General features: G+C 43.4%; 1 protein-coding gene across 3 annotated transcripts in view; it reads left to right on the plus strand.

The window, feature by feature from the left end:
* Positions 1-12,224, plus strand: part of CCDC93 (CCC complex scaffolding subunit CCDC93) — a 94,295-nt gene that overhangs the window by 38,341 nt on the left and 43,730 nt on the right. For 2 of the 3 annotated variants that reach the window (XM_017863369.1, XM_017863371.1), the window contains exons 10-11: positions 110-160; positions 1,314-1,400. In XM_017863369.1, the coding sequence (XP_017718858.1) occupies positions 110-160; positions 1,314-1,400 (138 nt within the window). The remainder of the gene's footprint in view (positions 1-109; positions 161-1,313; positions 1,401-12,224) is intronic. The other variant, XM_017863372.1, reaches the window with a different exon arrangement.

The raw sequence follows: 12,224 nt of genomic DNA on the forward strand, positions 1-12,224 counted from the left end.
ATCAAGGAAGACACCCTTGGATATCACCACAAAGATCTGTGTAGGCATATTGCTTCTGTCTTACATGTTCAGAACCGCTCACTGCTGCTCCCATCCATTCTTCTTTCAGCAGCGTATTCAGTCGCTGATGACCAAGATGACCGCCATGGCAAATGAGGAGGTGAGTGGGAGTCGGGGAGGTGTGGGGATGGGGACTTGGCACCACCCTGCCCTGCTGGGGTCTTCTCCCAGAGAGCCCACCTTCTCCAGAACCCCCTGTCACCATCACATAGTACCTCTTCCCCAGGGAGTTCCTTTTGGTAATCTGTTTTTAATGTCTCGTGTGTCATCCATGGGAACCTCTAGAAGGGAGACTTGAAGGACCCTTGTGAAAGCAGAATATTCCTGCTGGGAGGTTCACAGGGCTGTGGAAGAGCTGGAGCTGGCCCGCAAGTTATGCCTCATGCTGAGGCAGCTCTTGTCTTCTGCTTTCTTCCTCCACTATCTAGGTAGGAAGCAGGATTTTGAGATTATAGTTGGTCTTTCCAGAGCCTGTCCAGAAGGTATAGCCAAGTGTGAAAGAACCATTCTTTTTTTTTTTTTTTTTTTTTTTTTTTGAGATGGAGTCTTGCTGTGTTGGCCAGGCTGGAGTGCAGTGGCACGATCTCTGCCTACTGCCAGCTCTGCCTCCCAGGTTCATGCCATTCTCCTGCCTCAGCCTCCCAAGTAGCTGGGACTACAGGCACCCGCCACCACGCCCGGCTAATTTTTTGTATTTGTATGTGAAACATGGGGTTTCACCGTGTTAGCCAGGATGGTCTCAATCTCCTGACCTCGTGATCCACCCACTGCAGCCTGCCAAAGTGCTGGGATTACAGGCGTGAGCCGCCGCGCCTTGCCTGAAAGGATCATTATTTTTGAGGCCTGGGAAGACCTGTGGTAATAAAGAGATATTTTAAAGTTCTGAGATTCTTTGTCCTTTCCCATGCTCTTCTCTATTCCCTATGTCCTAAGCCTGCCAAATCCCCTGCAGGCTCTGTTGGGTGGCCCTCAGGAGGTGAGACCTTAGGGTGGGACACAGAAGGGAAGAACCATTTTCCAGGGGTGCCCAGGGTCAGAGGAGGATCTAGCACCATCTGCTCAGTGATTCAGGAGGTAGCTGCGTGTTTGTCCTGAGGCTTCTTTCCTCCCTTCCTGTTGGTAATATGTGGCAAAGCCAAATTATTTTTTCCCCTGGGAATATTATCTGTTTTACCATAATAGAGTGTTCAGATTTTCCACTGCTGTGGAAGACAAGGCTTGGCCTTGAGAACATCCCCTCCATATGCTTGCAGAGCCGTCTCACCGCAAGCTCCGTGGGCCAGATCGTGGGACTCTGCTCTGCCGAGATCAAGCAGATTGTGTCCGAGTATGCAGAGAAGGTAGGTTGGGGCCCAGCTGGAGTCTGTGCCCCAGATAATGCTCCATGGCTTTGTTCTTCCACTTCCCTACCCCACTGCCCCAGCAGTGCCCTGTGTTCTCTTGTAACTCACCAGCCATGTTTGTCAGAAACACACTGGGCTTTACCATGCACAACCGGTTATCAGCACTTACCCGTTAGTTAAATTAATTTTGTTCTGCAGTTCCCACTTTTCTGTAAATTTAAAGCGAAAACCTGTCTCACAGAGCAGTTATCACATTTGATAAATTCATGCCTGAGGGTATGGGATGAGCATTTTTTCTTCTCTATGAGGCCTCTTATAACTTGGGCTCAGTTTGATGATTGGGCTGAGGAATGAAGCTTTGCCTCTTAGGAGATAAACCCCATAACTCAGCCAAATCCAAGGCAAAATTTTTTCTTCTACTTTTATTAAAAGAGTATAGAATGAAGAAAAGCCTGAAATCGTATTTCAGAGTTTGCTTTTTTTTTTCCATCCTAAGAAAAGGCAGGAGGACCTTGAATATTTCAGGGAGACGGTGATTAATCATTTTGCACATAACTGATTCTGGTCTGGCTGAGATGTAGTATCAGTAAAATCAGATTTACAGGACATTGTTGCACATCCCTCCTTCCCCAGCCCTGTCCTAAAATGTTGATGTCTGTTGAAGCATCCAGCTTTGCTTTCCTTTTCTCAGAATCTTTTACGACAAATTAGCTCTGCCCTGACTGTCTGTGACATATTCTTCTGAAGTGATTGCACAGGTGATATATAGCCAGAACTATAGGTGCACACCACCACACCTGGCTAATTTTTGTATTTTTTTGTAGAGACAGGGTTTCAACATATTGCCCCGGCTGGTCTTGAACTCCTGGGCTCAAATGATCCACTCTCCTTGGCCTCCCAAAGTGCTGGGATTAGAGACGTGAGTCACCACGCACAGCCCATTTATCTTTTCCTGTCCATAAATTCCTCTCTGACCACATGACAGCACCAGAGTCTCTCTGGTTCGGGGAGTTATCGGATTCATGAATCATTCTTTGCTCAGTTAGACTCTGTTAACTTTAATATGTCTAAAATTTTTCTGGTTGAACATGGTGGCTCGTGCCTGTAATCCTAGGCGGGTGGATCACCTGAGGTCAGGAGTTCAAGACCAGCCTGTCCAACATGGTGAAACCCTGTCTCTACTAAAAATACAAAAATTAACTGGTCATGGTGGTGGGTGCCTGTAATTCCAGCTGCTTAGGAGGCTGAGGCAAGAGAATCGCTTGAACCCAGGAGGGAGAGGTTGCAGTGAGCCGAGATCGTGCCACTGCACTCCAGCCTGGGTGACAGAGGGAGACTCTGTCTCAAAAAAAAATAAATAAAATTTTATAGTCAGGGAAAAGTGTCCCCAGTAATCTGGAGGTATTATCGGCTATAACACCCCCAAGACTTTTGGAAAACTGTTTTAAATGCCTAGTGCTGCCATTCATGGGAACCTCTGGGAAGGAGACTTGAAGGAGCCTTGTGCAAGCAGAATATGAGTGAGTAAAACAGCTTGGAATGTCTCAGGGTGAGATTCCTTTGTTTTCCCCACTCCCCCAAGTAAGTGCTTCTTAACGTGGGCTTTCTAGTCCAATCTCATAGAATCCAGAGTGTCCTGTCTTTCCATTTACCATCTAGGAAGGATGACACTGCTCAAAGTGTCATCTGAAATTTGACCAGAAAAGGGTGTTTATTATCCAAAAAGTACAAATGAAGATGTAATTGTGGAAAGAGTATTAATTCACTGTCTGAGAAGGAAGTGTCTTGGTTTCCTGTCAGCACACACACCTGAATGGCAAGAGTGTGCGTTTACACCTCCCCTTATGTTGCCACGTAGCGTTGCTGAATCCAGTTTTTCAGGGGGAAAAAAAAGGCAACTGGATAGAGCACCCACTGCTGTTTCTACAGGGAGCACGTAGGAGCTCTGATGATTGTAAGAGCAAAAGCAGGCGGGCAGAGCCCCCTGTGGTTGGCAGTGCATCTCTCTTTCCACCCACTCCCCTGCCTAGGACTCCTGAAGCTCACCTGACTTCCCCATGTACTCTGCATTTTGCACGTCTCCTTCTGGATCTCTCTGTGTCTTTATCTCCTAAGCTTTTTCTTCCTCACCCTTGACCAGTGATCTCTGTCCAACTCTGATGGATACATTCTGGTTTATCTGTTTATCTTGGACCATTCTCTACCTCCATTCCATTCTTCTAGAAAAGAGTGAAATTAGGGGTAAATTTGGACAGGAAGCAATGCCAAGATTTTTTCCAAGGACATATATGCAGTTGATTCTTGATCAACACAGGTTTGGACTGTGTGGGTCCACTTACATGGGTATTTTTTCCCAACCAGATGTGTATGGAAACTACAGTATTCATGGGATGCAAAACTGGCGTATATGGAGGGCCAACTTTTCATATATGTGGGTTCTGTAGAGCCGACTGCTGAGTATGCACAGATTTTGGCCTATGCAGGTGGTTTTTGAACCAATCCCCCACGTATACTGAGAGATGACTGTAGTTAAACTTCTGGTGGAGAAGTGGAGGTGTGAAACATTAGTTTATTGCATTTTCATTGGGTAGGTAATATAGCATTAAAGCTGATGGTTTTTAAAAATTAAATTGCCTTTTATCCTATTCCCATACTGCAGTTATTTTACATTTGCATATTATTTTACAGTGTTTGTTCCCAGATCTTCATAGTTGTGCTTGGTTGCAATCATCATATATGTCTAAAAGAGGTAGGACAGTGAGTGAGTGCAGTGATTAAAAACACACCATTTGAAGTCATATCTTGGTTCATGTCTGCCTTTTCCATTTCCCAGCTGTGTGACCTTGGCCATATATTTAACCTCTCTTTGCTCTAGTATCTGCTTTATAAAATGAAAATAATATTATTTTTCTGACAGGTGTTGGGAAGATTAAATGAAACGTGACCAAAATGCCTCAAACAGTGCCTGGCACGTTATAACTCTTCAGCTATCGATAGCTTTATTTTCATTTTTGTAGTCTTCATTCTTTTTTGTTTTGTCGCATCATATCCTAAATATTTTCTAGCCTTCCCGTTTATTTTTATTTTTTTAAGTGTGTGTGTGCTTGCGTGTGTGGGTGAGTGTGTGTGTGATCTCACTCTGTTGCCCAGTGAGATAGGATCTCACTCTGTTGCCCAGGCAGAGTGCAATAGTACGATCTCAGCTCACTTTAGCCTTGGCCTCCCAGGCTCAGGTGATCTTCCCACCTCAGCCTCCCAAGTAGCTGGGACTACAGGCGCACACCACCATGCCTGGCTAAGTCTTGTATTTTTTGTAGAGATGGGGTTTTGTCATGTTGCCCAGGCTGGTGTTGAACTCCTAGACTCAAGCCATCCTCCCACCTTAGCCTCCTAAAGTGCTGGGATTACAGGTCTCAGCTGCTGCGGCTGGCGGTTCCCATTTATTTTAATAATTACATAATTTATGTGTTAATACAGCACAATTCATTAAACTTGTTTTTGTTAGACACAATTTTAAGCTGTTTCTGTTTGCCATTGTGGATAATGTTGTGAAATGTGAGCAGATAGTTTCTGCTGAGAGAGTTTCTAGGTGTTGGATAATTGGGTTATGACTCCCTCTATGTGTTATAACTACATAAAATACTATCAGTGGTGAAGGGACTTCCCAGCATATGCCTTCAATATTTCCAGCTTTGATTTTTTGTTTGTCTAAATGGTTACATAGTTAACTATAAAACGGCATCTCTGTAGATCACTGAGATGATTGAAGATGCTTCTGTGTAAGTACACGTTACAGAGAACTCATCTAGTACCATATAACTAATAAGTTCTAGGTTTAAATACAGGACTGTTTACTCTGTTTTCTTCTCTGAATTGTCTGTTATAGACTATACTTGAGTAATGTGTTCCTTGTGAATTTAAAGTCTATATTTCAGATTTAAATCTATTGTCACTGTGATGCAAGTATTTCTCAGGCACTTTATTTTACTTTTGTTTTTCATTATATACAAGGAATTTGTGCCTAAGTTGGTCAGTCTTGTTGTTGTTGTTGTTGTTGTTGTTGTTGTTGTTGTTATTGTTTCCAAATGAGAGATTCATTGTTTTTCCATGGATCTGGTAAAATAGTTAATGCATGTCAGCTGATCTTTTATTAATTATGTTTAATTCTTTAACCTATGTAGAATTTATTCTTCTTTAGCCTAAAGTGGGGATCTGTCCTAGTTTTCCTGTTCATATCCACTTATCCTACTACTGTTTGTCAGATAATTTCTTTCTACTCATTTTGAGATACTCAATTCTATTTTTATGTCTTATAGCTAAACTGAGTATAGCCTCTTTCTTGTTTTATTGGTTTATACTTCTATTTTGTGCAAGTTCTGTGGTAAAGTCATGCATGGTGTTTTTGTCATTTGCTTGATTTGTTTTTGTTTTGTCAGTACTCTCCAGTCAAAGACCTAGTTGTTTTCAACAGGAACATATCTGGTTGAAAAAGTTGGGTGTATTGCTGCTTGTAGTGAGGGAGAACACATACCAATGGCAATCATGGGGCCTTTCAGTAAGAGGGTGTCAGAAAGGACTTAGTATAGGATTTGGACTTACATAAGGTGACTTGAAGAAGGGTTCAAGGAAGTGGGCTTTGCTTTGTGTTCGATGCTGTAAGGGGGGGTGAGTCTGTCAATGAGCATCTTAATAAATCTTATCTCTAAGACATGGGGAAAATGAATCAAGGTTAAAGCTATGTATGCATGATAGCCAGTATAGGGAATATTTGGTCATTTTTGTGATTCGGACAATGTTTATGTTTTCGTCCATCATCAGACATACTCATAGTCATAGGGTGACCTTGTCTGGTATTGGTGTTCTTTGAAATTGTTTATGTTTTGTAACGAGGCCTGGTTATGAGTGCAAGCCAGCCTCCCTGCAACATCAATGCCTTGCTAATAGTACAAGGCTAGCTTTCAGATGTCAGGGGCTGCTTTTCTCGTTCTCACGTTGTTTGTGTGGTTATCTGCTATTGTGTGGCAATACTGCCACAAATGTAGTCACTTAAAATAACACATATTTATTATCTCACTGTTTCTATGGGGCAGCAGTTGGGCACAGCTTAGCAACACCCTCTGTGACTCTTACAACGCCGCAGTCTCATCTGAGGCTCTACTAGGGAAGGATTTGCTTCCAAGCTTACATGGTTGTTGGCAGCTTTCAGTTCCCTGCGACCTGCTCACTGAGGTCATCAGTTTTGCTGGCCGTTAGCTGGAGGCTACCCTTAGTTCCTTGTTACATGAGTCTGCTACATTGCCACTTACTTCATCAAAGCTAGCAAGGGAGGGCTTCTCCCTGAGGGCAGGCATTATAGACTTATATAACATAATTATATATATGTAATCAAAAGACTGCCACTTCTCTGTGGCATATTCTTTTTTTTTTTTTTGAGACAGAGTCTCACTCTGTCGCCCAGGCTGGAGTGCAATGGCGGGATCTCAGCTCACTGCAAGCTCCGCCTCCCAGGGTTACGCCATTCTCCTGCCTCAGCCTTCTGAGTAGCTGGGACTACAGGCGCCCGGCACCTCACCCGGCTAGTTTTTTGTATTTGTTAGTAGAGACGGGGTTTCACCGGGTTAGCCAGGATGGTCTCAATCTCCTGACCTCGTGATCCGCCCGTCTCGGCCTCCCAAAGTGCTGGGATTACAGGCGTGAGCCACCGCCCCCAGCCCCTCTGTGGCATATTCTAAGGCACAGCTTCCATCCACATCCAAGGGAAAGGGGTTACACAAAGGCAGGTGTGCACATCAGCAGGTGGGAATCATGGGGCCGTTCTAGAGTTGTCCACCATGGTTTGCTTATTGGTCTTTTAATCATACTGCCACTGATTGGGCTGAAACTGGACACTGGCAATGCTGCCACCTTCAGGGTCTCAGTAATATACTTTGGAAGTAGAGATAGGGTTGAGGAATGCCCAGGAGGGAAGCTGTTGCTAGTATCTGAGAAAAAACTCACTTAGGCTGAGATCAGGGCTTTTTTTTTTTTTTTTTTTTTTTTTTTTTTGCTTTGTGAAGAAAGGGGACAGGATAATTTGTGGGGAGGATCAAGTGCAAAACTGATTTTGTGACCAAGGAATAAATCGAATAGCCTGCCTGGTATGAGTGTTTGGAAACTTGACAGGCACTGTGATATAAAAACGAGGTAATAAAACATGTGCAGACTTTTCTTTCACTGGTAAAGTTCACAAGTTTCTTATAAGAGTGTAACATAACATGTGACTCAAAGTTCCTGAGGTATGTAACTCAGTTTAATATGGTTCTTGTAGAGCAGCAGAAAGAGGAATGTGAAGAAGCTTCCAGATACATAATTCATGAGTGTCCATAGACTCTAGGCTGAGTAGCTCCATCTGCCATTGTTTCCAAAGGGTAACACCCTTCCCTGAATGTGCTAGAAGAAGTACCACTGTGCTTTTGGTGTTGATGTCTAATATTCTCACTGCATCATAGCATTTATTTTTACAGGGAAGAAGAATCTATTACTATGACTTACAGAAAACTAAAATGCCTGACTGTCCAAAAAATGCTTCCACCCTACAACCCCCTAAGCTTCTGTAGGAGCCAGAAGAAAGAAAAGGAAACTGGGCCAGGAAAGATGCAAGGTCCCTGGAAGGGCGGGAAGGGACTTTCCCTAATGCTGCACACTAACTAACCATATACCATTTTGACCGCTGTAATACTTAGTCTGCCAACTAAATCATTCACTGGTCAACTTCTCCCTAAGACAGAATCTTGGAACATTTTGTAGCTCTAGAGGATCTGAATATTTTATAGCTCTAGAGGCACAGATCTGTCTTGGGGAATCAGAATCTACCCTGAGTGCTTTCTCCATGGAGATTCTTTGTGTACCATTATCTCATTTAGTTCTCAAATTTTTATTATTTTTTAATTCTACAAAATTATCTCATTTAATTCGTATAGACTGCCTTCTTGCTTATAATCCTCTGCCTTCCTCCATCATTATACTTATATGCAGTTGAAACTATCTGTTTATGTGGCTGTGGGCCACCTTTATTCTTGTTTGTAATCTGAGAGTCTCGCCAAGGGCCCGCCTGCCAGTGTTGGTGCTCAGTAAATGAGTACGTGATATTATATCCATATTTCAGGCAAAGTAATGAGATTACGTGACTTGTCCAGTGCCATACAGCTAATAAGTTCCAGGTTTGAGTACAGGACCGTTTGACTTTGCAACCTTTCTCCTTGGCTAGGTGGAGCATCCTTAGGGAAAAGCAGGGACAGCGTCCTTTACCATCCTTAGTGTCTGCCTTCCAGGCGTGGCTGTGACTGTACTTCCTTAGACTGTCCCACTATTCAACTGCCTACCTTGGGCTATTGGTAGGGCATACTGGGAACTAACCACGGAAACTAGAAAAAGTGAAAATGGTACAGCTCAGCCCAGGCACTCACACACCATAAATCTAAGTTGCTGAAAGCTGTGGAAGTTTCTGTTTGGAGTATCTAAGTGACTCTTCATGTTTCTGGAGAATGCCACATTAATATGTTCTCATCCAGTTCTTTGAAGGGTAATATCCAGCTAGGCATGGTGGCTCATGCCTGTAATCCCAGAACTTTGGAAGGCTCAGGTGGGCAGATCACTTGAGGTCAGGAGTTTGAGACCAGCCTGGCCAATGGTGAAACCCCATCTCTACTGAAATAAAAAAATTAGCTGGGTGTGGTGGCACGTGCTTGTAATCCCAGCTACTTGGGAGGCTGAGGTGGGATTGGTAGCTTGAACCTGGGAGGCGGAGGTTGCAGTGAGCAGAGATTGCACCACTGCACTCCAGCCTGGGCAACAGAGAGAGACTTTGTTTCAGAAAAACAAGGCAGGGGGAGGTAATATCCTAGCCCAAAGAATGTCAACATCTTGATCTCATTTCCATAGCAAGGTGTATTTTAGATCATCAGGGGACTTGGAAAAAAGGAATTTTTTTTTCTTAATGGGTTTTGGAAATTTTCCTGTCCAGCAATTAAGAAATTCTGGCACCATTGCCTCTGACCTTTGGATTCTGAGGATCATTCTCTGGCAATTAGTCAGAAGCCTGTGTTCTATCTTGAAGTCATATCTTTCCAGAGCACCTGGGGAATCTCGCCAGATAATTAGAGCTTGGGTATGGTCAAGGATGTACTTACGAAAAAAAACAAGGAAAGGGTCTCTTCTAGAAAAAGCAGACAGCCGCATTTGATTAGAGCAGATCTTGTCCCCATCTATCATGATGATTCTTATTCCACTTTATGATGCAGTCAGCAGAGAATACTGCCTCTTTAGTTCTGTCACTCACTAACTTGGACCCTGTGCCTTGTAAGCCTTTTGGGTGCAAGTAATAGAAATTCTACCCAGCATGTTGCTATAAGCAAAAGGGAACCTTTATCAGCTCTCAGAACTGGAAGTCTTTCGGGGGACTCAAGTGGCCCTGCCATATCCCTTTACCTTTGCTTCACTTTGTCTCTCTCTCTCAGCCTCATCACCTTGGAGGCCTGGCTGTAGACAGTTTCTGTCTTACTGCCCCCTCCCTCCATCAGTGTATAAAATCCTAAGGAAGGACTCTCCTCTGTTTGTCATGGCTGAGGTCACAGATTTCTCCCCAGGCCCATTATTGCCAGGAGTTGGGTGTGATTGGCAGCCCCTCTGAACTAGAGAGAGTAGGAGACAGGGATTGCTTTTCTACCAACAAATGGGGGGACACACACGGTGGCTAGCATCCCCATAAGGCCTTCGTTTCCACTAGGCCCTCAGGAAATGTATTTAACAAAGTTGGAGGGAATTGCCCCTAAAGTATCAGTTGTTAATATATCCTCTGTCCTCTTAGTAGTTGCCTTCATGTTGTTATTTATCTACCCTGGGTTTTAACCCTTACACTTTTTCCAAATGTATGAAGTCTTACAAAAATATATTTTAAATTAGCACAAGTTTTTTATATTTTAAGTCTTCAGCTTGGTTTTTTTTCTGCCAGAGAACTGATGGAATTGACCTCATAATCACTGTCATGTGAAAGAGTGATTAGATATATTTCTTCTTTCAGCAAACAACTATTGAGTAGATCCTACATCCAGGCAGTGTAAGGTGTAGGGGGCAGGGATTGCGTTACGCATGAGTCAGGGTTGCGGCCCTGACGGGCTTCCAGTAAGGAGTCAGTCAACCTGTGAAAACATAAATTATAGAATGATACAATTTGTGTGCCTATAAAGTGGCTGCCAGATGCTATTTAGTTTGTGTTATCATTTGAAGTGACAGTATCTGCCCAAAGAAAAGTGGTTGGCATAGTTGATATTGAACTATTTTTGCTTGATAATAACCAGGCAGAATGGGTGACTTTTAAAATCATACCACGGGGTGAGAAATGGAAAAGGGAAGGGCTTAGAACTGAGTGAAGATACCACAGCCCAGGGACATTGCCTGGGCCAGAAAGTCACAGTAAGCTCAACAGCCAGGGGACCCTGACTGCTTTGTTAGAAAATCACACCTGATCTGGCACCTGTGTGATTTCTAATACCCTTAGATATGAGTGTTTCCAATCCTATCATCCTGCCCCAGCTCAAAAAATGTTACCACTTGCTAGCACCATTGGTTTGTGGAGTTGGGGAGAAGTGTAGTATGGGGCAGGAAAGGGGTGAGGGTGTTGCTCTCTTGGAAACCTCCTATTGTGGTCACAGATAGAAAAACCCAGGTTGGAATCAGGAGGGGTAGGGGCCTAGGTAGATTTTTAAACCCCTTCATTCTGGATACTGTTTCTTCACATAACATAATAGGTGTTGCATAAATCATATTCCTAACCTCTAAAGTATTAGAGGGCCAATATTTCATTTTTTATCTTTGTATTCCTGTTGCCTCATTCATAATAAATACTCAGTAGAAGATAATGAATCACTTGAAGACTTTGGGGAGACTCACCTCATAGCCATTAGCCATGATTCTGGGCCAGGCACAGAGGCTCACGCCTGCAATCCAGGCATTTTGGGAGCCTGACGCGAGAGGATAGCTTGAGGCCATGAGTTTGAGACCAGACTGGGCAAGGTAGTGAGACCCCTATCTCTACAAAATATTTTTTAAAAATTACCTGGGTGTAGTGGCATGTACCTCCAGTCCCAGCTCCTTGGGAAGCAGAGGCAGGAGGATTGCTTAAGCTCAGGAGTTTGAGGTTGCAGTGAGCTATGATCATGCTACTACATTCGAGCCTGGGCAACAGAGTAAGATCCTGTCTCTTAAAAAAAAAAAAATAATAAGATTCTACTTTTTAAAAGAGGCTCTTCTGTGATGTTGTAGAGATCAACTCTTTATCTCCTTCATAGCACTTCCCTCAAGCACTGTTTCGTTTGTCTCTTTGCCTGTCTCCCAGGACTAGAATGTTTGCTTTCCAGGAGGGCTAGGATTATAGTATACTCTGAGTATACTATATTGGGTTTTCACAGACATTTGCTAAAGGAAAGAAGAAAGGAAGAGAGGGAGAGGAAGGAACAACAGCAGCTTTCAAAACTCTTTTCCTCTGTGACACAATTTAGGCATTGAGGAGAATGCAGAGGACGCAACACCTTTGCTTATGAATTAGCCAGTTTTGTCTGGCTAGATTATGAAGGGCCAGGGGCACGGTCTTTGTCTTTTCCCGCTTCCCCAGAGCATACCACTGTGCTCCCACACAGTAAGATCTGAGTAAAGATTAGCTGAAATAAGCCAAGGAAGGTGGGGAGAGAGATGTAAAATTTTAATCAGAGTTAAGAGAGTAAGGAACCCTGTAAATCTGGAGAGAACAATGCTAAATATGTTTGTGTTTTTTACAAACAGCTCTAA

The sequence above is a fragment of the Rhinopithecus bieti genome, unplaced genomic scaffold, assembly GCF_001698545.2.
Source record: "Rhinopithecus bieti isolate Rb0 unplaced genomic scaffold, ASM169854v2 scaffold_70608, whole genome shotgun sequence".
Taxonomy (NCBI): Eukaryota; Metazoa; Chordata; class Mammalia; order Primates; family Cercopithecidae; genus Rhinopithecus; species Rhinopithecus bieti.